Raw genomic sequence first — 26,744 nt, forward strand, 5'->3', positions numbered from 1 at the left:
GTTTGTTTTACTGGGTGGAATGCCTGCTGGCTTAAAATACTCTGGAGACATACTCTGACAAAGACTTGACAGTTTATACTGCAAGATAGGATGTCTGAGCTAGCAAGCTTGCTTGGGTATTTTATGCAGAGGTGTAAAAAGTACTGAAATGTTGTACTCAAGTAAAAGTACAATTACTTTGATGAAATTTTACCTAAGTACAAGTAAAATTACCCATCTAAAAATCTACTCAAGTAAAAGTAAAAAGTAGTTAATTTAAAATGTACTTTAAGTAAAAGTTACTTAGTTACTTTCAACAACTTGATGGGGGCCGCTCCTATATAGTGCAAAAAAGGACAAGGGGTCATAAATCCAATACAAAAACTAGTTATTTTTAATTAAAGGAGAATCTTTAGGAATATAGGTGCAATGACATTAAACATGTTAAACATTAAACATGTCAACACAACATTTAAGAACTTTTGAACTTATGAACCACATGACAGCTAAAATAAAAAGTTAAAATGCCGCTGCCGCGGCCCCACTGTAAACTTTGGTTACTTTACTTATGTCCACCTTTAGAACATTAGTCTACAAACTTCTTGTTGAGTTTGAGCAGCAGCTGATTTTCAAGGTGAGTAGAGTTCATCCGGGCTCGCTTTGCACTGAACAGCAATCCAGCACAGCTGAAGAGTCGCTCGCAGGCGGCCGAGTCAGGTAGGCCAGTATTGAGTTTCCGGGACAGTTTTTTGATATTCTGAAAGGTGTTCAGCAGATCCATATTGACTGAGACACAGGCTAGGTACCCTTCTAACTCCCCTGTACCTTCTGACCTTTTGGACTTCATTGAGGAAGATAAATCATCTTCATCTTATTAATGTTGTCCAACTTGCTCCAGCTTCCAACATCTGGTCAAGGTGTTGTCTGACAGACTAGAATGACCTGTAGAATGACAAACAACATTTCTGACAATTAAGTATTGAGCTGCCATCAAGAGTGCATCATAACACAGAAATAGCAATTTGAGATGACAGACCTACAGTATATATACAGAATTATAGCATTATTTTCCATTTCTACATGCATCACAATTCATAATCCTCAATTCTTGCTAACCGAGACCCCTGAGCATGAACATGAAAGACCTGCACGTTGCAAAGCCACCACTTATCTGACTAAACATCGTGATAAATTCCAGATAACGACATACACATGACTTGTCCAACTGTCTGACAACGATGGTGTGCGCATTCACGTTGCTCTGTTTCAAGGCATGGGAGCCAGCCAAATGATTAGCCTAATATCAGTGTATGTGGTGTATTTCATTGCTGATGACTGATCTGCAGTCTTTAACACAATATGAGAGACTGAACATAATAATGCTATGACCTGAAACGAATGGAAGACAGGAATGGAATTATTATTAGTCTATTGGATGACGGCTGTCGACGTTAGCATACTCAGGGCGGTTGCAAGTGCTAGCCAAAATGAGGCTACTAGTGCCATGAAACGCATATTTTGCTTAATGGAGCAAAGCTAACTAAACGACAAAAATGCTGTCTGAACTACTAATGGAAAGGGACAAATACTGTACTTACCAACACATGCTTGCGCAGATTTGAAGATGAATTTTTATAAGCAGAAAGTTCTGACTGGTGGGTTAGGCACAGTTTACACAGCATTATATAGCTGTTGCCTCTTTTACGTTGGAAGGCAAACTGCTTGCTGAGATGTGGCCACGGGTTTTCTTCATCTTCTTTAATTTCAACTGGCGGAAAGTTCGGTGCTTCAGCTTGTTGGTTGACCGCAGCTTGTTGGCAGTCCGCACTATCATCTTCCGCCATCTCTATCTCTCGTGACTCGGCACCAGTGCCTTGCATCGACTCCATCATCCACTCTATGCAGCATCCACCACTGCAGCGAGAATTGTCGTGCGCGATTCCCACCTTGAACTATGTTTTTTTTTTACTCAGTAACGGATGGAATTTCCAATGTAGCGAAGTACAATACTTCAGTCAAAATCTACTTAAGTAAAAGTAAAATTACCGATTTCAAAAACTACTTAAAAATTACAAAGTACACAAAAAAACTACTCAATTACAGTAACGTGAGTAAATGTAATTCGTTACTTTACACCTCTGATTTTATGGCATGAAAAGTGTGTTTGATTAGGCACATTTTAAGAAAAAAAGAAAAAAGCCAGACTTGTACAGATTTGTTGTCTGACAATTAGGTTTTTATAAATGTATTCTAGCCAAATGTCATTTCCTTTGGTTGAAACCAAATGTTCACTTCTCAGAGCTTTACAAAAACCAAATACATTACAGACCATTTTTGACACCAATAGTGCAATAGAAATAGTAACAGCCCTCCTCTTGAACTCTTGTGTCTCAACATGATCTGCTCTGACAGCTTCCTCATCCCCTTTTGACAGCTTCTTCAGGTTTCATCACCAATGTACACGGCCAATACATTAAACAAACTGACACAGAAATCCACAAAGTAGGCAGAGATAGTCTACTGCTGAGACTGCCAGACTCTGCAGTGTGCCTTTCACACCTAGTGTAGGTGTAGGGAGGACTGTTGGAGGCGGCGCAGGAGGGATCGACCAGAGATGATGAGGGAAAGGAGGAGCTGGATAATGGGAGCTTGACCCGGCTTGGTGGGCCTACCCCTCTGTCTGTTTCCGTGCTTTAATTGGGTCATTAGCGGCCGTCTGTGCTGGAGCTGGTGCTGTGCTACAGTGGTAACTTGCTGGGGTTGTGTGGGAGGGAGAAGCCAGGCCCTTTTCTCCAGATTCAGGCTGCATCTCCCTTATGAAAAAAGCCTTGGTGGCTTGGAATGCTTTGGGATGCTTTTGGAATGCTTTGGGATGCTTTTGGAATGACCATGGAACCCCACATGCTAATGGGGGTCATTCTTATGTTCTCAGGGTCCTATGTTCCCCAGATTTAAATGTAGAATATGATGTGTAGTTCAACAAATAGCGTTCTGTGATTTGCAATCCACCCTCTCTCAGGGGTCACAATGGTGCGTTTGAAAAACTCTTGAATCTTGACCGCGTTATTACCCTAAAGTAATGCTTAGAAATGTGTTTACACACATACACACCGATTCACACAGGGCTATGCGCAAATCCGCAACAATACAACCAGCTTAATCTTCAGCAATAACAACTTCATGCTGTCGCTGGAAGCTGTCCGCCACACAAGTATGTTCCAAACATAATATAATCCCCAGCAATATATATTTTCCCCTGAAACAACCTGATCATAACAGAGATTAATGTGTTGGAGGAGACACACACACCAAGCTTATTAGTCCCGCTATCCATCTTCGGGCTCATATTCTCTGCCTGCCCAGCCTGTTCGTCATTTAGAAATAAATACCTGAGTGGTGAGCGTCCGATGAAAAACGTCCCCTTGAACAAACAGCATCCATTACTGGCCTCTTAGTAATGTCAACACACGCACACACACACACACACACAGACACACACACACACACACACACACACACACACAGACACACACACACACACACACACAGACACACACACACACACACAGACACACAGACACACACACAGACACACACAGACACACAGACACACACAGACACACAGACACACACACACACACACACACACACACACACACACACACACACACACACACAGACACACACACACACACACACACACACACACACACACACACACACACACACACACACACACACACACACACACAGACACACACAGCTATCCCCATCTGCAAACACGCACATGTAACATCTCATTTCTGCCTGTGCTGCTCTTGTTTAGTTGGTTGCTTGTTTGTTGCATGCTGCTTAGGGAGTAGTTTCACTTCCCCCCCCCCTGTGTCTGAATGTGAGCTCAGAACTCTCAGAACTCTCAGAACTCAAGGCTCTCTCACAGAAACCCATTCCAGTCCACTTCATTTGGCCTTCTTCCACGCTTGTGATTTATCTGATGTCTGGGACAGCTCAGCATTTCACTGATACGCTTGTTTGGCTTCAGTCTAATTGGAGCATATCAGACTCTCAAAGCTTTTTGTCTTTTTTTTTTTTTTTACTCCCCACTGATTTAATTTTGCTATCACAGATGGGAAGCCTTTACAGCCCACACAGTCAAATCTGAGGCCCCTTGCTTAATCATGGTAAAGGATGAGTTGCAAAACCCAATCCACAAAATTACTTTTGAAAATTATGAATAGAGGGTATCTCACCCTGTGCCTCAACTTCTTAAGACTGTGTCAAATGAACCAAAATGGCTGCCGGCCTTGTGTATGTGTCTGCCGTGCGTCACCTCAGCACTTGTGTAAGCCGATCACCGATGGAGGGGTGGGCGTGCTGGTAAAGGCAAACGACTGATTCGCCCTCATTAGCGCTGGGGGAGCTCCTTCATCTTCCTCCAATCACGGCTCCTTAATTTCCCATGAGGCCTTGGGTAAAAGGCTGCTAAAGCCTCGGTGCGCAAGTTAGTGGACAGGAAAAAATGACCATCAGGGTTGCTTATAGACTGCATGTCTGTCTGACTGTCTGTTTGTCTGCGATGATGCTGGTGGTGGGAGGGGGAGTACAGAGTGGGAGTTTTTGTTTTGTTTTGTTGATTGTTACAGCTTGATTAGGTGTCTATTTCTGTTGCATTCCTGGGGGTTGATTGTAGCTGATAGCTTGTGTATGAGGACGGCATTACAGTCCTATTTTAAGCTTAGAAACCACTTAGAGTGAATTTTCTAATTGTGTTCCTCACATTAAAACAAAGACATGTTGCGGTTCATTATTCTAATCACACACCATTTAGGATGTCGTTTGTTGTAGTATACTGGATACTTAATAATAATTGGAACACTTAAATGTAAACTTTCTCAACTATTTATATTTTAGTGAATTTCTATGTCTTTCAGTGTCTTTCTGTATTTCAGTGTCAATAGAAACAAATGAGAAACTAACATCCTGCTGTTCTTTTTTGAGAAGTTAACTGCCAAACAGCACTGATCTCTATATCATTGGGTTGTCCTCATATGTTCTTTTACAGCTTTGAAAGATAAATAAATAAATGATAATACCGCCATGCTGTTTCATAGCATAGTCTTGCTGCACTGTAGCACTGTACCCTTAATTCATGCAATCAATTCATAATAAACCAACCATGACTAAAAGAGAATAATAGGGCTTCCAGGCTCTCTGCAAGCTGGCCAATCAAATGAATTCACTACTGATGAAATATTCAGAGGCGCAATGAAATATTTACCTAGAGAATGATGGGGATTAATATGCAGGCCTCGGATTGTGGGGGCGTGACCGGTCTGGGAAGTAACTTGAAACTGGGTAGGGTATTTCCCGGTCAGAGTGTGGGTAGAGTTCAGAGGTCAGAGTTCAATACGTGGGTTTGAGTTTTACATTGTGGGCGGGCAACCAGCAGCCAGAAATAGAAAAGTCAGATTCACGGCAACATACAACTATGTTTTATTTGGCCATGTGTGCACTAAGCTGATGTCACCTGTTGGTTGAAACTAAATAATCAGTGTCTGTTTAAACAACCTAAAGGAAAGATCTAGCATGCGTTCGAGCATTTCTAGTCTATTTCTGAACTCAAATACAGTTGACTGAATGAATCAGCATGATGATTAAAAAACATTAGGACCACTTTAGTATATTACCTCTGCTCATTTCAATGTACCCGAGTAATGAACAATTCTAGGAACATCCCAGTTAGTAACATACTGTCTTAACACACGTTATAAACCCTCTCATAGAGTGGTACTGTAAGTAAATCAGAAGCAATCAGGTGAAAAAATAAAATATGAAAAAATTGTCACAGGGGATACTTACTTTATGTAAAATGGAGCCAAAATCCTCTCTGCCTTATGTCAGTGAAAAGCTAAATGTTTTTTAAATGCTGTAAGCACCTACAAGATATTAATTGAAACACTGTGCGTGTGTATAAATTCAATACAATGGTATAATTATGCATTTATCTTGAAGATAATAGCATACAAATAGCATACAAATGATCCAGAACGCGGCGGCGCGTCTGGTGTTCAACCAACCAAAGAGGGCACACGTCACCCCGCTTCTTATTGACCTCCACTGGCTGCCTGTAGCTGCTCGCATTAAGTTCAAGTCACTTATGCTTGCCTACAGAGTGCTTGATGGTTCTGCTCCCACCTACCTAAATGCTCTTGTAAGGGCAAATGTTACACCCAGGATGCTGCGCTCTTCTAGTGAGCGTCATTTGGCACTGCCGTCTGTGCAAGTACGGCAGTCCAGACTATTCTCATTTGTAGTTCCACGTTGGTGGAATGAACTACCCAGCACTACCAGAGCAGGGGCGTCCCTCTCTACCTTTAAGAAGCTTTTGAAGACCCAACTCTTCAGAGAGCACTTCCCGTCCTAACTGGCACTTCGACTAGTGCGTAACTTGCAATTACAGCAGTTACATTTCTGCACTTCTTTCTTTCTTTTTTATTTCATTTTGTTATATTTCTTATGTAAAGTAGTATTTATTTATTGTTACACCAGGTTCTATTGCTCGTAGCTTGAATATTCTCTCCCTTGTACGTCGCTTTGGACAAAAGCGTCTGCTAAATGACTAAATGTAAATGTAAATGTAAATGTGAAGGTCATCCCATTATTCACATGCTGGCATTATTAGGCCCTTCTGCTCCTAGAGACGAGATAGGAATCATGTTAAACAGTTCCTGAAATTGGCAATCAGTACATTCTTCTGACATGCTGCTGGTGTAGGATATGCTTTTGTTGAAACCAGTGACAACCTTGAATGTGTCTGTAGAAGTGGTTTGTTTTTCTCATTTTCTCTCTGTTCGTGTTGCCTCCTGCCTCACTCCCTGTTGTGTTGTCTCTCTGACATCATGTTACGTACCTCCCAACATTTAAGCTTCCAAATATTAGAGATTTATTTTTAGCGGGGGATGGGGGGGCTGTGACAGAGGGATGGAAGAAAGTCAGTTGAAAGGGTCTTTGAGCCAGGGTCACCCACGGCACTCAGAAGGGGTCCCACCAACCCACCCCACCCCACTACCACCACCACCACCATCATCATCCCCACATGAGCGTGTGCTGGGTCAGAGTCACTAATGCTCCTAATGAGTTTCCTGAGGTGCTGAAGGTCTGGCTCTCCGGTAACCCCTAGCAGGACATCGACAAGAGCAGAACCTGAGCCTGCAGGCTGAGGAACGGCTCATGAGGAGAGACAGTGCTGCAGTGCTTCTCTCTTGTCGAAAGACATTCACCTGGATTTATTATGTGTGGTCTGTTGCATTTCTGTCAATGCAAATAGAGATTGATCATTAGTGAACGCAAGCCCAAAGTGTTCAATATCTGTTGGGTTGGGAAATCGAAGCCTCCTATACACACGTAGTATGACAAACCCTGCTCTGAAAAATAAAGTATTCTTTTCAAAATTGTATTTAAAAGCATGGGCACATCATGATTGTGTTCATTTGTTGACTTGATTGGCCGTGAGAACAAAATCATACTGGACTTGACTTGCGTTAGAAACACTGTTCAACGCAGATGACAGGCTTTTCTTTCCGCTTCAGGGGTCCATTTCTACTTGATCAGTGCTCACGGTACTTTTCCCCGCTCAGTCTCTCCGCACAAATAAGAAGTGGAAGAAGTGCATTTTATTGCCAAAGATGAGTTTTGGGGATGAATGCTCAGCTCTTGTTCACAGCCACTTCAGTATCAAAAACATGCATTGTGATGAACTGAGTGTGGCAGTGGCAGGGAATGAAATGAAAGATGCAAATCACCGTACCACATTAACGATGGATGCGTGCAAGAAAAAAAGAGCAGCGATGTGCCCCACTCCAGCACATCAGAGGAAGAAGAGTCTGGAGTGTTTCTGTCTCACCTTATTATTTTATAAGAGGCTTGTAGGAGGATCATGCATCATGGATGTTGTGCTTCAGTAGGCATAGAAACAATGGTATCAGTTGGAGAGAGAGAGCTGAAGGTGGCCTGGTGCGTCGCCCGAGTGGAAGGACGAGTGAGAGGCATAACGATGACAGAACACGGGAGCCTTGGGTCCATTGTTGGCGTTTCTTTCTGAGAGGGAGGTCAAAGGAGATTCACTACACCACAGGCTCTTCCACAGTTGGACATCTGCTTTATTCATTCGATAGTTCACTGTTCAATAAACTGACTTGCCAGTGGAGACTGTGAATTGGAGCCAGAGTCAGGGGCCATAATTCTAAAACCATGAAGGGTTTCCACTAAACCTCCTGGGTTAGGCCTCAGGTTCAAAAACACAGCTGAAAGAACTTCAGAACCTCAAAAGGCACTCCAAAAAAAGTGCTCTTCATCCAAGGGGTTCTTCCTAGAACCTCTATATAATAGTTCCTCTTTTTTCGTGAGTCTTTCATGAGAGCTAAGACAGACCCTGCATACCTCCTCCCCCATCATCTGAGAGCTAAATGTGGCACAGCCTCATTGCTGCACAAGTGTTCTGCTATGTCCTCATCTCCTGCTGAACTCTAGCAGGGGCTCTATAAGGGTTCCGCTTGGCTGCACATGACTGCACATCATCACATCGCCGACTGTGGGGGAGCGAAGTGGGATCAGACAGAATGATGATTCGCAGCCTGGCTATCAGCCCTGTACATATAGGAAGAGTCATCAGACTTCGCAAGCTGACTTTGCATTCAGGTCTTCCCGTCAGTCTGATAAGGGAGAAGGACACAGAGACTAAAGCGGCTACTTAATCCTTCACCTGGAGATCTATAGTGCTGAAGTATTTAACCGGAACACTGGTCTCAAACACTTCGGCTCAATGAGTACATGCACTTAACAGGCTGTATTAGCTGATTGAAGTGTTTTGTAATCAGGCTGGAAGAAAACGACAGGAGCGTCGGTCTCCAGGAAGAGGATTGGTTACCTCTGATTTCAGGTTATGCCTAATGCTCGATTATCCATTCCAGCCTTTGGGTAAATGTTGATAGAGCAGATAAAAAGCACAGCGGACTAGATGATCTGATCCTGCACCAAGCTTTATATTTCAACAGGTAATACTTCTGGCACCTGACAACAACTCGTAAATAGAACCATCCTATAAGACATGCATAGAGAGTGTTTGACCGGTCAAGCCCATCAAGAGAAATGACGGAACTGTCTTGCAATCTCCATTTTTTCTCATGAACACGATGAACATTCAGTGGAAACAAATTGGCTTGGGTCACAGCTACCTCTGTCTCATCCCATCAGATAGATCAATCACTATCTGGAAGCACTTCACTTGATAGTCCCTGAGCAGATCATTGTTGAATATGGGGAAAGTGATCCCTTCTTTTGCCAGGAGCGAGCTTTCCACTGCCTTCAAATTCAAATTCAGCAGGGGAAGAGGGAACAGTGTGAGAGGAGAGATCCTCTGTGTAGTGTACATCCTGCTAGGCTAAACAAAGCTACTAGATTAGAAAAATACAAAGCTAATAATGTGTGAGTCCTCATTATTAATATAGGTGGGGTTGTTTATGAAAGAGCCAAAAAAGAGCCATGAACATAAAAGAAAAGGCTTAATTAGGAACTTTTCATCTTTATTCTGAGAAACAGATAAATTATACATTGATGACTCATCAAAAATAGCAGTGTGTTTGAACAATTAATTATTTACAGCCTCTTAGCAAAATACCTTGCTAACTCTGACACAGTACACAGACTGTTTAAAAACAAACAAACAATACCTCCCCTCTCATTAAAGCAAAGACAATGGAAACATTGCACATTACAACACATCAGTTTTAATACTTTCTTATTTGAGTCCTGTTCTTGCCCCGTTTTAACAACGTTTTAACACACATTTCCACATGAATTATCAGAGATCTTCCCAACAGTGGGTATGTTCCACCCCATGTCATTTCAACACTTTTCAGGCTCTTCAGTAATGGCTACCTGAGCAGTTCAATGAAAGTACCTACATTTCACACCAATGCAACAACGCCACGGTGCACTGCAAGAGAACATAAACATCAAAACCCAAAAGCAATCACTTTGTATTGCAGTAGAATTTTCCTATCACAGACAACATGGACCGATTGAGTGTGCATGTCAGTGTGTGTGTGTGTGTGTGTGTGTGTGTGTGTGTGTGTGTGTGTGTGTGTGTGTGTGTGTGTGTGTGTGTGAGTGTGTTATGGCACCTGTGAACACGTGTCCATTTTAAAACCTTGTTTCTGAGGCCCCTCTCTTCAGAGAGCTGCTCATGAACTCCTCATGCTCGAAGCTGAGGTTATTATGAGACCTGGAGATCATCAGCAGCTTCTCCTTCTTAGTGTAGTCCTTCTTGATGCTCACTGGCGGCACCAGGAGCCGGTCCATGGGGTCCTCCTTGTTCTCCAGCCTCACGTAGCCTTTGCTGTTGCTGCGGTCCAACCGGGGCCAGCTGGGGTGCTTGCGTGCCTGCTCAGGCTGGACGGTGAGGGTGGCATGGCCCCGCTCCAGGTCCAGGGACTTGGAGTGGGCCGAGAGCATGTGGATGGAGCTGTTGGAGCCAAAGTCCTTGCGGGCAGCGCCTGGGGAGAGGAAGCAGCTGCTGGCCGAGACAGGGGACAGCGAGGCCTGGAAGAAGGAGGGGGACGAGGGGGTCTCCGTGGCCGAGTGGCTCCTGAGAAGGGTCACTGTCGGGGGCTTGTAGGCTTTGGCGATGTCTGGCATAGGCACAGAGAGGGACTCCAAGGAAGACGGCCGGGACCTAGCCCTCACCTGGCTCTCGGAGTCATCGGTGATGCTGTCGATGTCCGGCTCGTCAATCACACAGTTGTTGAGCTTGATGACTGGAAGAGTGAAGGCGCTGATGGAGGATGAGACGATCGAGCCGGTTTGACACCTCTTCAAGCGGTCATCCCAGGGTCGTCCGCACTCCGGCTGCAGGCCGAAGATTGAGCCAGAACGTTCTCTGTAGTTAACCCCAGGGTGGCTCAAGCCGCCCTTCGCTTCGTTCAGCAGACCTTCCTCTTCTTCAGCTGGACTGGTTCGTCGTGAAAGCCGAACGTCATTGCCAATGCCCGAAAAAGAAAGTAGTGTGTTGGCTGCTAACCGTGAGGCACACTGGTTCTCGTGGCGGCATGTCCTGGAGACCTCATGCTCCATGTAGGCCCCCGTGAACGCCGAGCCTCCATTCATGAACTTGTGCTCCTTGACCCTTAGGCTGTGGATGTCAATGACAGTGGAGTACATATCCCGCATGTGGATGATCTTGGTCTCACGGTCGCGGTTCTCGTGCAGGATGGCGTTGGCGCAGATGAAGATGAAGATGCCGATGCCCATTGTGAACGGCCCCAGCATCTTCATCTTCTCCGAGTGCAGGTGCTGCTCAAAGAACTGGGCCACCACTCCACCCGGTTCTGGCCTCACCTTTGACGCATTGCTACTAGTGCTGCCGTCGCTCGTGGTTGGCAACTTGGCACTAGTCGGGCGTGGGTTGGGCTCCTTGTGTGGCCAGTAGCCCAGTACGGCCATTGCAATCCCGGCCATCAGTACCAGCCACCCGAGGACCAGGAAGAACCCAGACGCAGAGTAGAGTCGGAGTTTCCCCCGCACAACCACCACGTCTGCCCGCGGCTTGCGCTTTGTCTTCTTCTTCTGCGGCGCCGGCGGCTGCATCTGCATGGACAGGTGATGGGAGCGGGCGGAGTCCTGCCGCTTGAGTGCGGCCAGTCCCGTGATGACACCTCCTGTCGCAATCATCGTTGCCCCTGACAACTGCCAAAGACACAACAGACAAATATTAGTTAACATAACATAGGCGTCCACTTTTGTTTACCACTTGTCCCTCTCTTTGCTCTAAGTGAGGACAGACCAGTCAGACTTGGTGAGGCTTTGGAGTACAGGGGACATTTCTTTTTTAACTGCTGTTGTTCTGGCAACAGGCATCAGCTCTGAATGGGTTTCACTGTGTTTGATTACAGATGACGCCATTGGTGCTCCACAGCTAATTCAACAGGCATGGTTGCTGGAAGGCAACATTGTGCTCTTTCGTTTTTTCCTTTTTTCTTTTTTCAGTGTTCACATGACACTTGTTCTAGGCATGTGATTTCTATTTCCGAATAAAATAATAGGATCCCTCCGTATTCCAAAACAAGGACCGGATGATAAATGGTCTCCAGATTTAGCTGTGAAGACAGAAATGCACATTTTTAAAATGGCCTCACTGCCTTTTGTACCCCTCTTTCTGGTTCACCTCTCACAAGGATTAGCCAGCTTTTTTCTCAGAGCCATTTTTTTTTCATAAATACATGACTGGATTACTCTCTTCTAAAATATGCATCTTTAACTAACAAAACACAGCTCTGGCCAAGAAAATATTTGAAGGACACAGAGTCTGATCGTGCAAGGTCACCCAAATATCTGGCACGACTGCTGTAGAGGGTTCGATCCAAGAGCACAGCAAGACACAAAAGGGGAGACTTTACTTACAAGAAAGGCAAATGGATGAAAACAACCAGGAAACAGGATTGGAAAACGCAGTCTTAAATGCGTGAATAAAAACAGGTAAAAAACAATAGCACCAAGGACAGGTCAAACACAAGGTCTCATATACACAAGGAGAACCAAACAAGGGAAACCTAATTGGCTTAGACACAATGAGAGGCAGATGAAATCAAAGCAAGATAACCAGCAAGATAAACGGACTCAGGTGAGGGGCGGAGACGGACGCACAAGGAACAGAAACGCATGGCATTGCAAAATAATATGTCCATAAACAGAAAAAGACAAAAAAAAAGATGTGTGGGCACTCAGGAGGAGCATTCACTATGACCATTCCTGGCTATTACCTTGAGGACGGGGAGGCGTCAATGTCGTGTGCACATTTTTTTTCCCATACATCACCTGTCGTTTTTAGCTGTTTGTGTTCATTTCCTCCATTCAAAAAAAAACTGTCAAAATGTGCCTCTAGTCGATTATCGCTCTCCTCTGAGTGCACACACGGTAGGCCAATCAACTACAGGCACTGAATGGGGTGCTATGTCAGAGACCGTAATATGGGAGGGGTAAAACCTCACCTGTCAGTGGCAAAAATAAGCAGTTTACTTTGACGTGCTGCCTTGCTTCATAGGATTCCATTGTATAGCTGTTTTGCGGTTGCTGGTTTTAGCGTTCTAACTCAATACTGAACTAATTGTGCCTAGTTAAAATTTGACCCAAAAACATCTAAAAAGGGGCACAGGCTTGAAAAATCCCAATGTTTCTCTTTAAGCTTTTAATCGGTCTGTGGAGGTGGTTTATAGACGGGTTTGGTAGAGTGGGATTGGATGCCCCTTATCTGTGTCCTCTGCTGGGGAAAGGTGTGGGTGTTTCGCCCTTTTGATGTCGGATTCATCACAGCAGCACAGAGCTAAGGTGGGGGAGAATAGCGTCAGTGAGAAAAAAGGTGCTTTCAACTTCAACTGTTAAATTAACTCTCAGAAGCAGGGGGCTTCTCAGGAGCAGTGGTTTCTTATCTCCTTTTTCTTTTTGGCTTATTTTATTGATTGTTGTGAGACCTCTCTTCAGCTCGTGGGCTGGAGGTGAGATGATGAGAAAATGGATGAGTTTTTTTACAAACGAATGACTCAGGTGGTAAACTAAGGAAGGAATTGGACTTGGAACATGACATTTTGTGTTCATGTCCATCTTTTAGGCTGTAACCCATAGTCTTTTTTTCACCTTTTTCTTTACAGCAGAATAATGCATATGACTATTATGCATGGAGTTTCTGTAGCTGAGAATGTTCTGGCATATATATGTAAGGGATAATGGATGACACGCCACTCTATTGTCATTAGCACCAGCCAATCAAATTGCCTTCGTGCAAATATTCAAGCGCAGGCACTAGCCAATTAAATTGCGTTTATGCTAATATCCAAAGAGAGTGAGACTGAAAAAAAAGATGGCGGACCAAACTCCGTAGATGGTCATATTTGTACAGAAAAGTCATTTGTTTGGCTTTTATTTGCTTAGATTTTTTAAATGTTATCGAGAAATAGAAACGGTACAATCTAAAAAAATATGTGTGAGGTGATTTGTGATGCATCTGAGCCAACTATCTAATGTTACCACATTAGCAAGGTAACTACCCTCAAGGCAAACAGCTTGTTAGCAACGTTACACAGCAGGCAGCAATAGGCAGCAATTCATAGAAGCAGCAATTTGTAGAAGTAGATTACGTTAGTTTTGTGAAATATCACAATGAATACCAAGAAGCAGAACCAATTCATGGACTGCACATTTGTACCATCTCTGACTTGAAACAGATGATAGCTATTTTTACCCCTCTGAATGTGTAGTTATTGAGAACATAATGTGAAATCACAGATCCTGTCAGAAATGTCATTACTGCCTTTAATCAGGTAGTTACCTCGCTAAGTAGTTTTACTAAGGAACTTTTAATTGAACGGACTAGTTTGCTAACCTCACTGTGAAAACGGCAACCAGGACACAAACCTCAGTTGTGCTTGATGTAACATTTTACATTGTTATTGTATCAGAGTCATTTACATCTGTTATTGTATCAGTGAAACCTGAAAAAGAAAAATAGAATCTGTTCTTCCACCTTGAAAATGAAGAGGCAGCTGACTGCTGATGAGCTTGAGCTCATGATGACGAAGACCAGGCCAGGATGGTTGAGGAAGAAGACCTCACTGACCAAGAGCTGCTGATGAGCAGGAGGAGATTGCTCTGCCATCATCCTCAGTTTGGAGAGTAACATGTATTTGATCGAATCTATTTTTATAATACTTAGTATGTAAAACCTACATCCTCTCCTGCCACTACTCTCCTAGTCCTGTCACTAAAACACTGCATGAAATCTTTCTTTTTTTTACTCATGCCATTATCTCAGACATATGCAAACAGTGCAGGGCCATGAGACGAAGTGACCCCAGAAAAGTATTACAGGTTTCTGGGGCTGATCATTTACATGGAGTTCACCTCCCTCCCTAAAATCGATCAATACTGGTGATATAAGTCCAGGCAGGGATCATGGGCCAAATCCTTCATGTCACGTAATCGTTTCAGTAGATTGGCAGGGCATTGCAGAATCTGGTGTTGAGCCTAGGTTCGGTAGCTACAGCCAGATGTACTTCTGAGAAAATCTATCATGACAGCTGGCAGACATTTCTGTCGCTACAGTTTTTCAGTCTCGGCCTTCAGCTGCTCCATCTACTCCTCCCTCGTTTTTCCATCAAGCACATATTTCGGTACAGCAGGAGCCACAGAGATATTGTTAACTTGGTTATGAAAAATAAAAAAATAAAAGAGAGAAAAACTAAAGTAACTTGTATGGCCCCTGGTAGAGGTAGGCGACTTTGTTGTACTGATAAACAAAATGGTTTTCAGATTTGGCATTCTGCAGAGGGAGGTGAGAGTCATTGGTCTTCTGTTTTCAACCTTCAGGCTCCTCACCCCACCCTCTTTCCCTACCCTTTTCTCTCTCTCTCGCTCTCTCTCTCTCTCTCTCTCTCTCTCTCTCTCTCTCTCTGTGTATGTAAGTGTATGTAAGTGTATTCTTTTTCACAGGCTCGTTCTTCTATGTAATCTACTTTTTAATATTCAGAACAAATTGATTGTTGAGTGGTGTTATAAGTTGATTATATTTCTAGCATAGTTTTCATATTATACTGATTATTTATATAAAAGATCTTTTCTTCCTAATAATGAGCCAGAGGTAAGCTGCATCTGTTGAAAAAAAATTATTGTTATGTTATGTCTGTAGTCTGAAATAGTCTAAATATATATTTACTATATACATTTATATATTATGTTAACTACTGTTAATGTTTAATCTGTCATTCTTATTGACTGTATCATTTGCTCGTATATAAATAAATGGTTTATTTTTACAGACAAAATTATTGTAAACCATTGTGTCTTTCTTTATTATCAGTTTTTATGTATAACTTTATGTTTTGGCGAGAAAGAAAGTTTGTTTGGATAGGAATTCTGACAATATTCTAAAAGCTAATTTCAGACATACAGTATGGAATATGTTGCTACTCTCTGTACTTCGTTGCTTCGTGTACTACGGCGGCCATTTAACCTTCACAACGAACTTGGCGAATTGATATGCAAAGCTGTGTAGACACCAATTGTGTTTCTACCTTTTCTTAGTATTCATCATATTGATCTTCTTCTGCCAGTCTATGGCACCACCCAGGACCATATGGTAAAACGTTTTGATATGTGCCACACTTACTGGGGGCTGTCTCATGATTCTTTTCAACAAGTTTCATGTCTCATGCGCCTCAAGTCTAAAGTTGGCGGTGCGTTTATGCACATAACAGAAAAGCTGCCAAACAGGAAGTGAGGTCATGTCTTGGTTTATCTTTGTTTAATTAACATAAAAACTTGCTGTTAGTGCTTACAGCAATGCTCTTGACCTAGTGACATCAAGTTTCTATGGCAACTATGCCCTGCTGGGCTGCTTGGCCCCTCATCGCTGCTCGCACCTATATTATTATAAACGTGTTATTACTGAGTTATAGCACATAATATAATCACAGTGAAACCACGGAATTACGGCAAACTACGGAACTTCTCTACTTTGAGAACTGAGTCGGAGATGTCTCAAAACACTCTATACAGTTTAGGAGGAGAATGAAAGTAATATATCTTACACGCTGTTTGAAAGTTCTTCGGCAGTGTGTGCACCCCTACAATATGCTTGAGCCTCCGTTTTCCTGCATTTCGGAAGTCTTCATCCTAACATGCAACGCAAACTAGTCAGCTCCTTCTGCTGTTTGGCGCAGGGGAACAGTGTCACTGGAAGCGGGGACGTTTGTGCGCTCTGAGTGGGAGGAACATCTAATGTGTGGAATACATTCCGGGAATCCATAATTTTGACCGAAAGCCATTAACCACGTCACACAGAACACAGAACCCCATAGATGAACATCGGCAATAATTGTATCTACCTCAAACCTAGGTTTTAATGTGCTACTACGTCGTGGATAGACTGGTTAAGAAAGTATGCCATTAATGCTTGCTGAAAATAGGAAGTACGAGCAAAACAATGGAGAATTGAACTGGAGACACTGAAATTGTATACCAAACATTTACAGCATGCTCAAGTAAAATGTGTATATATCGAATAGAAAAACTCAGATGTCACTCATTTGGGATTTAACACATTTTTGCATTAGTCTGCACGAAGTGGTTGCTTAGTGTATCTACGAAAGAACAAATTACATTGTTATTCACTTACCTAATAAGAATGCTACTGGTGGTTCTTCCTATTTAGCCATTGCGCCGAGACATTTGGAATGCAAGCCATGTTTTTGGTGCTCAAAGTTGCCATAGAGAACCAGAATGTATTCCAATTGAATGTGTGTCGGGAGCATAAATGTTAGAATGTTAAACTTCAATTCCAGTGAATATCCACTGCCTCTTCCATCTCAAAGACGCGCACAAGAGATGGTCACACTGACGCCAGAAGCACCCCATGGCTTCGACGCGAACAGAATCGGCAATATTCTCCGTTGTCCACCCCTGAATAACCCAGTCCTTTCAATAAAAACATATCACATATTTCAAAAGTTTTTTTCACAAATAAAAAATAAGATAGTGTTTTATTTTCCACCCACATGAAGTAATAGTTGTACACGTCACTAATGGTCACTACAATGTATCCTTACACTCTTTTACGCAGTTTTTTAAACGGGCAAAGAACAAAATGTAATCCAAGAAAAACTCTCCTTTGGTTAGATAATCCATTTAAAGTAGTGGGTTTCAATTCCTTCGTCACACTCCTCACACAGTGAAGAGCGATGTGTTCCTTACTATGGTCTCGCTCTCTTCAACTGTGCAGCTGTTCAAACAAGGAGAGTTGAAGCTGCCTCTGTTACCCCACGTGACGCACCACTATGAGTGACGCACAATGAGATAGAAAGAACGAAAGAAAAAAAATAAACATGCCGATGCAAATTGATCCGCCTAATTTATTTACGGTAAAATAAATGAGTGTGCGTGTCTGCACAATGCCATGCCACAATGCTCAGGAAATGCAGCTTTACGAGAACCACATGTTGTGTAGGCTTCACCACACACGAAACCATAGCGCAAACGAATGCCTTTCAAGTGAAAAGACATCCACGAGATGTACTATTTTCTGATGCTATAAAGCAGTGGTAGTAAACCGTGCTTCGGGGTGTGCAGTTTACCATGGAAATAAGATGGAAATCATTGCACTTCAATTGTGTTACTATGACTGGCGTCGGTGTTTTTTTTTTAACGTTTTTCATTATCTGGAAAATGTGCCTAATTACACACACACTGTGAATGTGATGTGGAACTAATGTGATGCTATGGCAACTACAGAGTTAAATGCTTTAGAGCCCTATCTAACCCCGTACAGTTGTCAGAATCTCTGTCATTTCCTGTGTTTATGCTATCCATATCTTACTTTAGCGATAGACCAGGGAAACATTCTCACAAGGGGTCACAGGAAATAAACACTATTTGTACATATCATGGCTAAAAAGGGACTCCTCAAATTCTTCTGAGCAAAATGTAACTCTATAACAATCATGTAGCCCTTATACATGAAACACCCAGGAATGAATATTTTTCTGACAAGGGAATTGTCCCTCAATCCCTGTTCTCCCACCCCTCTGTTTCTAGTTAGGATGTCTCTTGGATTGTTAAAATGCTGATTGACAGGACTGGGATGAAGAGGGTTTATTTTAAGGTTTTCCAATTGGGCGTGACCCTATAGAGGGAGGGCTCTGGGCTCAAATCCCCAAAGTAATATGAGCATGTTGGAATGGTGCTATACCACTGTCACTCTGTAACACCAAACACCAAAACTGCTGTTCTGGAAATATGTGACTCCTTGACTTGACCTTGAGTGAGTGAGTGAGTGAAAGTTGAAGATTAAGATGAGAATCACACCACCATGACAGCCATGTTTAGGTTGGTGCTGGATCAACATGGTCTGTGGATACAGCTAAGTTTTAAGCACTCATGCATGTGATTTCCTGTAATTACTCTCTCCCATATGCGATTCAAATGAGCAACGCTTCCCTGTGTTGGGCCTTTATGTCTGAGAATTCATACATGCAGATGATCACACAAAAGCAATTGTATGGGCCTCGGGTACACACACACAAACATGCACACACTCACAAACATGCACACACACACACACATACGTTTGTGTGTGTTTTTCAGCGAGTAGAGAGGAGGCAATGCTACAACATACTGAAACACACTTTGCCTATGTGGTGTGCATGATTAAAAACTATCCAGACATTCTTTATCCTCATGCTTTCATTGCACTCGGAGCACGTCTGCTCTCAAAGGCAGTGGGCAAAGTGTCACGAACCACTGAAGCGTCCAAATGCTCATTTCCCTCTGAAATCCAATGCATGATCAATTTGCATTTAGCACACACACAAACACACAAACACACACTCCCACACACACACACACACACAAATACACACACACATACACACATACACACATACACACACACCCACAGACACAAACACACACACACACACACACACACACACACACACACACACACGGATTCAACCTGGATATAGATCTGCTAGCTGCTGCAAGAAAGGGCTGTGCATTCACATCCCATCCAGCGCAGAGGAAATGACCAGTCGCTCACTAAAAATTCAGAACCACATAGCACTATGCATCACAGTCGTTGTATAATGTTAGTGTTCAGGGTATACTGGCAGTCAGATGAAAGTGAGATCCTTTTATATTAAACTTCTTGGTGCTGAGAGGGTTCTTTAAGACCCATGCTTTAACATTCCTCACAGGTGAGGGAGGTGTTATTGGTTTTAAACAAGAGGATAGAGGTAAGGGTAAATCTCTCTGTGGTGGCGACATGCTGAATTTACTCTGCTCCCCAGAGAAGGAGCATCGAACCTGCCGATTGTGTAGGAGTGATCACACCAGAGAAAGGTCATCATAAAAGAGAGAAAGGGACAGAGTCTGAGAGAAAGAGAGAGACTGAGAGAAAGAGAGAGAGAGATGTTAATTACAGACAGTTCAACAAGACAGAAAAGGGGAGCGCAGAAACATTGAAGGACTGATATAGGGAGAGAAAGTCATGAGGAGGCAAATTTGGTGTGTGTTGAGGGGGGTATTATAGACAGATTAGGACTCCTAATTAGCATTCCTTGTGGGTTTGCATATGAGGCGTGAGGTGACATTAGCTGGTGTGGTTAGCAGCGTTTGAAGCAATGGTGTGTGCAAACAACAGTGTCTGATGAGTTCCTCAGCACTGCTATACTTGGAATCACTCAGCGCTGGTTGTGCAGGCATAGCAGAAGTCGCAGGAATACAAATTTAAAAAACCGAAAAGTAATAGCATTGGCAGAGCAGTTAAGCACTTCACACAACTGGTTTTTGACACAGTTATCGGCTAAAAGAAAAATGTAGGTAGCCTGTGAACAAACATGCCTCAATCTCGTTCCTTAGACAACCTCTCACTCTTTCTTTCTTCTCCTTAATTGGCTCTTATTGAGTCTTCCTTACAGTCATGCTGTGCCACAATGTACTCCTAAATGGAACTGGACATTCTTTTAAAAGGATTTTCGGAAAACTGAGGTCCCTTTACTTCCAAAAGCTGGTGAGATGGTGATAAATGATATGCCATAATAGAAAGTGGAACATAATTTAACCATAATATTATCAATCGATTCCAACGTATGTGTGTGCAGTATGTTGAATTAAAATAAGTATAGACAAATTATGGTGGTAGAAGCATTAAACAAGTATAAAAATGATAGAAATCTTGTACGTAAGTACAGTATATGGTTAACACATCAAATGTGACATTACACTAGCTAATGTAGGCTACTTTCAAACAGTAACGAGACATGGACTTTGTTTGTCATATATTGACCTCTGCTTTCCACTTTAAGTGTTTCTACCATATCATGGACTCTAAGACGACAAAGCCGGAAAAATAGTCAGCTTTAGAGCACAATGCTTCTACAGAGCAACGAGCGCCTCAGGATAATTCCACCAACTATGCTCTGAGGTAAGCACAACGTGTTTAAATAAACACGCCTTTTCAATGATGTAGTTGCCTTGAGCTTCGGCGATGGTGTTATTGGTGTAAGCTCAGGCATATCAGAACAAGCATTTTGCATCTGGCTATGCTAAGAAAGAGCGAAAGCAAGAGAGAGAGAGAGAGAGAGAACATGTCTGTTAATGGTTTGAGGGACGACTGGCTGGGTTTCCATGGCGGTCTGTCATCTCGGCTTTGAGCAGATGCACATGCTTATCTCGGAGGAGAGAGCTGGGACGTTGCCTCCCAAACATATCATGCTCCAGTTGAGCTTCGGCCACGGAAACTTGGCCCACGACAATCACAGGAGTCATTCTTTCCATACTGATAGCTTCAGTGATCACTGGCATATCTGTGATGTGATTGCAAAAGCTTTATGAAAATTAAACTACAAACACTGTCATTCTAGGGATCTAGATAGAGAATGCTGCTATGTTTGGTATTGAATGAGGCATTGGTATTGTTTTTAGAAGGTTAAACCCAGACTGAAAATCCAACATGGATGCGACCCAAATCTGGCATGAACCTGTAAGGGAAGTGATTTGTAACACATAATGTGTTCCCAGGCATCAAATGACATAAAGACCAATCACAGAGATGAGCGCTCGGATATTGTCTCCATGGTGATGATGTGTCTTGCTGTGAAAGCATGGCAGGGCAACATCAGCACAAAGGTAGGAATTGTGGTTTAGACAGACTTGACATTGGAATCAGTGACGCTCTCCTCCGGTATTCAGTCATACCTCCCAGCAAATTGTGATAGTCCTAAGAACTCAATCAATTCTTCCTAAGGAGGTTATTATATTTTACCTCATCACTGGTTGTAGTTAAGTTTTGTGTGGATGGCGTTGATGTAAGTGGAAATAAATGTCAGATCTTTCTCCCGAAGGTTGCTTCCTCCTGTTTAGTATTCAGGGAGTGTGTGTGTGTGTGAGAGAGAGACAGTGCACCTGGCCTGCGGCTGCCTAGAGTCAAAATGAAACTTTAATATTTCAAATTTCATCCAAATTTTAAAACCCATCTCAGCTTCCTCTGAAGTTTTAATACTTCTTAAACCACACGACCTCCATTTCTCATGCAAGACACAGCATAATGCATATGTTATCATTCTTTATCATAGATAACACCACGCACATTCCTCTTTGGAGAACAGTTCTGCCACTACATGGTGTTCATTCTCTTGCTCTACTTGGTATTCGCTTGAGGCTGGACATTCATGTGGGCAAACATTGCAGAGTCACTGCACACATCTGGCTCATAGACACTGAAAACCCACTGTCCAATGAGCCTGCCTCCAAAATCCCCCCAACTAGGTTAGAAATGACACATTTATAGACTGTTATTAATTATCACCCAGTCACAAATCCTGATGAATAAAACCCACGTCTTTATCAGTTAAAATCATATTTCTTAGAAACATATGAGATAGATTAAGTAGATCCTGCAGAGTGACGACAGTTTTGTCCATGTTTTTATGTCTGACCACCAGGGCAAAAAAACATCTGCAAGGGCAAAAAGAAAAATGAGTTTGGTAATGGGCCGTCGCGCTCTTCAATGGGGGTGTCATCTTTACAGTGTAATGAGGAGATTAGACAGCGATCTGACAGAACTCTTCTGTGAGGGTGCAGAGAGATGGGGGTGGGATGGGGTGGGGTGGGGGGTGGTCCAATTACAGCGAGCGTGACTCAAAGGCCGGACACAGCTTGAGTTGCCACCGTGTTTATTTGCAAATCAGCAGAGGGACGTGATACAGGCTACAGCGAGCTCCCTTCCCCTCCCTTCCTGTCTAAGCATGGCTTCACATCCGCGAAACATTCTCACGCTGGTCTGAGCATTATCAGCATAAATAAATAAATTTAAAAAATTGCATATGAATACATTTTGTAGAGGAAAGGAAAAAAAAAAACATTTTTCATCTGTTTGTGTTCTCCATGCTTCAATCACACTCACACTGAAATAAAAATAGCATATTGCCGTCTATGGCTCAAGAGTATACAAAGGATGTGTCTTTATTCGTGGATCTATTTCCAGTACCTGCTGTGATAAATAGAGAGTGGTTGCGCGTACGCATGGGACGGCAACCAAACAGATTATGACGTTCATCGTTTCATTTTGAAAGCCTACTGAAATGGATTTTATATCCCCCATCATATCTATACATTCGAGAGAGCTAGTGACATACAGCTGTATATTAACCATAACGCTTCAGCGAGCACCGTCTGGGGCGTCTAGTATCCCTAGTGTGTGCCATCTATACTGGCACAGGCCTAATGACTGGTCGATTACATTATTTCCAGCATATTCTGCTGGGGTGAGAATTTTCCGGATGCTTTCAGCCCTTCAAGACGACAATAAGGTGGAAAGTGAGGAAAGAGACCCCCCCCCCCCCCCCCAAAAAAAATGTATTAAAAAAAGGCCCCTCTGCTGTCCTTGAGCTTCAGGGGGAGCGTTGAGGATTATTGTCTATCTGCTCCCTCCGTTTTCTCTTAACAATCTATGGACTCACTGCGCCCCGCAATGCTGGGGGAAATCATCTGCCCCTGGAATCTGTCATGTTTCCCCAGGGAGGGCACTAAGGCTGCATCCATCAGCTCAACTACACAGACGACAGATTCTTGGCTAATAGTGCCTATTACCTCCGTAGATGGCTGGAGGATTGAATGGAGGTAACCGTTGATGGATTTCACCATTAACCTTAAAACAACAAGGGCTCATATCTTCCAAAAAATGCTCAAAGAAAGTTTGTGTGAAGTGGTATTGTTTTGCTTTTTGAAAATAAGGCAGCCTTTTCTACCCACAGCTAGCCCTGATTCTAAAAAAAGCACATGTAACTCATTATTAGAGTGAGAATAGGCATAAGGAATAAAACATAATTGTTGTCTTTATATACTGTATATATACACACAATTCATTTCTACTGTACAGGTCTATGAATGTTATGGCTGCAGAACGAAAAAAAAAAAAAATTGACAGTGCAATATACATGTGCAGTTTTTCCTTCCATCTTTTTCCCCCTTGCATGAATTAGGTTCTTCTTTGAAGAAGAGTTCTTTTGTGCTTCTTTTTTTTTTTTTCATTTCATTCCGGAAAATTCCACCGTCAGTTTGCTGAGGCCTGAAAGTGACAGCATCCTCCCTCCCCCTTCCGCCTCTCACTCAGAGCTCATTGTAGGCCGAGTCCTCGGCTGTCTTGAACATCAAGATGGAGTTGTAGATTTTTAAGGCCGGGCCCAGCTTGATACTGAGGATCTTCACCAGATCCACTTGGGTGAGCAGCAGGAAGGCCTCACCATCTATTTGCTGAAGCGAGAGAGAAAGAGAAAGAGAAAGAGAAAGAAAGACGGAGGTTAAGGCAGATCAATCAATCAATCAATCAATTCAATATAGCGCTTCTCTATATACCCGAATACACACACAGTCATACCGGTGGTGGTAAGCTACCTCAGTAGCCACAGCTGCCCTGGGGCAGACTGACAGAAGCGTGGCTGCCAATCAGCGCCAACGGCCCCTCCGACCACCACCAACATTCATTCATATTCACACAATGCAATGCATGTCTTTATGATGGTGGGGGAAACCGGAGTACCCGGAGTAAACCTACGCAGGCACGGGGAGAACATGCAAACTCCACACAGAAAGGACCTGGAACGACCTGGAAGGACCGGGATGCGAACCCAGGGCCTTCTTGCTGTGTTAACAGTTAACCACTGAGCCACCGTGCTGCCCCAGATCAGGACTGCATTGTGAGATAAGGACCCTCAGGTTTAGAAATGAGAAACACTTCCATATTTTGCTCTACTAACCTTCTGACCGTGCTCATTTTGCTGAAGAATGGCACCAATTAAAGAAATCTAAATGGCGTGGTTTGTGTGGATGTAAAGACTCTAATATTCTAGTCTCTCCTGGTTTCAGGGTTGAAATGCTCTCTCAAAAACAGTTTCATAATTTACTTCAACAAAAAAAAAAAAATAATGAGCTTTGTTGTTAATCCACCATCTTGGTCTTAGAAGTTAAGAAAAAAAAAAAAGCACGCGTGGGGATAAGTCTGAGAGTTTGCAATGGTTTAACGAACAAATCGAGGACACTTCAAAGCGTGGTTACTGGAGATTAATACATCAGACTATGAACCATTTTCACAGCTTCATTAGAGTAGTAAGATATGCAGCGGATGACTCATCTCTACCCCTACAACAGCCCCGCAGTACCAAACCATCACATCTCAGCCAGTGATTAGACTTTTCCTATACTTTACAAAAAGCCTTACAAATTGACCTAGAAAGACATATTAAAAGCCTTTTAAAAAATATTTGTTGCTCTTTCATGTAAAAAATATGACTAATGCCAGGAGACCACAAAAACATTCTAATGTCCATCAAAGACAAATAATTCCATTCACTACACCTCACAAAAACATTCATTGAATTGTCTCAAGTACAACAGTAAAAAATAACTGTGGGCTGAATAAGTGGCAAAATAGTTGGTATATTCTAGAATGAATGGCTTTCTGATGGCACAAATAGTGTAGACAGAGAGAGGTCTCGGCCCATAATATATACCAAAAAACTTAATTGCATTCCCATTGGAGATGAAAGTCAAAATATTGATTCCTGTTTAGTATTTACAAAACCTCCAGCTAAAAGACCAGCCTGTGTCTGTTGTAGTGCATTCATGATGAGAATGCCTCTCAGCGTTTCTAGGGGTATATCTGGTGCCTCTTTACCTGAGAGAATTGTATAATCAGTGCGGAACAGAGAGCGAGAGCAGGGGGTGGTAGGCAGTCATGCACTCTCCCAAAGAACAGACACAAGGGCGGCGGCGGCGGGGGCTGCATTAGTTTGACATTAACAAGAGGCCCACAAAGGGCACTGAGCAGTGTACACTCCTGACAGGGGACAGGACACTGACGTCTAGATGCAGCAGAGCAGCCAATGAGGGGACAGGACACTGACGTGTAGATGCAGCAGAGCAGCCAGTGAGGGGACAGGACACTGACGTCTAGATGCAGCAGAGCAGCCAATGAGGGGACAGGACACTGACGTCTAGATGCAGCAGAGCAGCCAGTGAGGGGACAGGACACTGACGTCTAGATGCAGCAGAGCAGCCAGTGAGGGGGACAGGACACTGACGTCTAGATGCAGCAGAGCAGCCAGTGAGATAATGGATATGATTAGATCATAAAACTGGCAGCCGGTCAGCTCATGGCAGTCACTGTGAGTGTCTATGAGTGTGTGCATGTCTGTGTGTGGGTGTTTGATATATATATATATATATATATATATATATTAGGGAAGTTGGATTTTCAGAGATTTTCATATGTGTGTGTGAGAGACGTGGTGTTGGACAAATTCTAATACAAATGCAACAAGTGTTAATCCTGAGACGTTATTAGAACATTATAATTGCTGTATTACAATATAGTCACTGAAATGATTATGCCAACAGTGTCTAAGCGAGACATTGCGTTGAATAGAGCTGAATTAAAATGTAGAGACGCAGGCTGAATGGAGATGGCTACATGTTGACAAGTTCACATGTTCCCGTCTGGCAGCCGCGCTTCAATCCGGCGACACGCTGTGACCCAGAGGGGCGTGAGTGCCACAGACATCTCAGCAGAATTACTTAAACCTCTCCATCTCGTGTCCTCTTTAGCATTCAGCCCCATGTGAAGAGTGGCTCTCTTTTCTTTTCTTTTCTCTCGTTGAATTATGCAG

The 26,744-nt window shown here is 43.0% G+C and overlaps 2 protein-coding genes across 4 annotated transcripts in view; both read right to left on the minus strand.

The window, feature by feature from the left end:
- Positions 1-9,543: 9,543 nt before the first annotated feature.
- tmem200a (transmembrane protein 200A) lies at positions 9,544-17,822 on the minus strand. The gene is made up of 2 exons (XM_012829549.3): positions 17,201-17,822; positions 9,544-11,721 (listed from the first exon to the last, which is right to left on the minus strand). Exon 2 carries the CDS (start codon positions 11,704-11,706, stop codon positions 10,180-10,182), a length of 1,527 nt encoding a protein of 508 aa, XP_012685003.2. The 5' UTR covers positions 11,707-11,721; positions 17,201-17,822; the 3' UTR covers positions 9,544-10,179.
- Positions 17,823-22,737: 4,915 nt separating this feature from the next.
- The window catches only part of l3mbtl3 (L3MBTL histone methyl-lysine binding protein 3), a 37,968-nt gene continuing 33,961 nt past the window's right edge, over positions 22,738-26,744 (minus strand). For all 3 annotated transcript variants that reach the window (XM_031581563.2, XM_031581562.2, XM_012829444.3), the window contains exon 22: positions 22,738-24,333. In XM_031581563.2, the coding sequence (XP_031437423.1) occupies positions 24,190-24,333 (144 nt within the window). In that variant the 3' untranslated portion in view covers positions 22,738-24,189. The remainder of the gene's footprint in view (positions 24,334-26,744) is intronic.

The sequence above is a fragment of the Clupea harengus genome, chromosome 15, assembly GCF_900700415.2.
Source record: "Clupea harengus chromosome 15, Ch_v2.0.2, whole genome shotgun sequence".
In the NCBI taxonomy this organism is placed as follows: Eukaryota; Metazoa; Chordata; class Actinopteri; order Clupeiformes; family Clupeidae; genus Clupea; species Clupea harengus.

Excerpts from the sequence above, each read along its gene's own strand:
- tmem200a (XM_012829549.3), bottom strand. The coding sequence starts at position 11,706 with ATGATTGCGACAGGAGGTGTCATCACGGGACTGGCCGCACTCAAGCGG.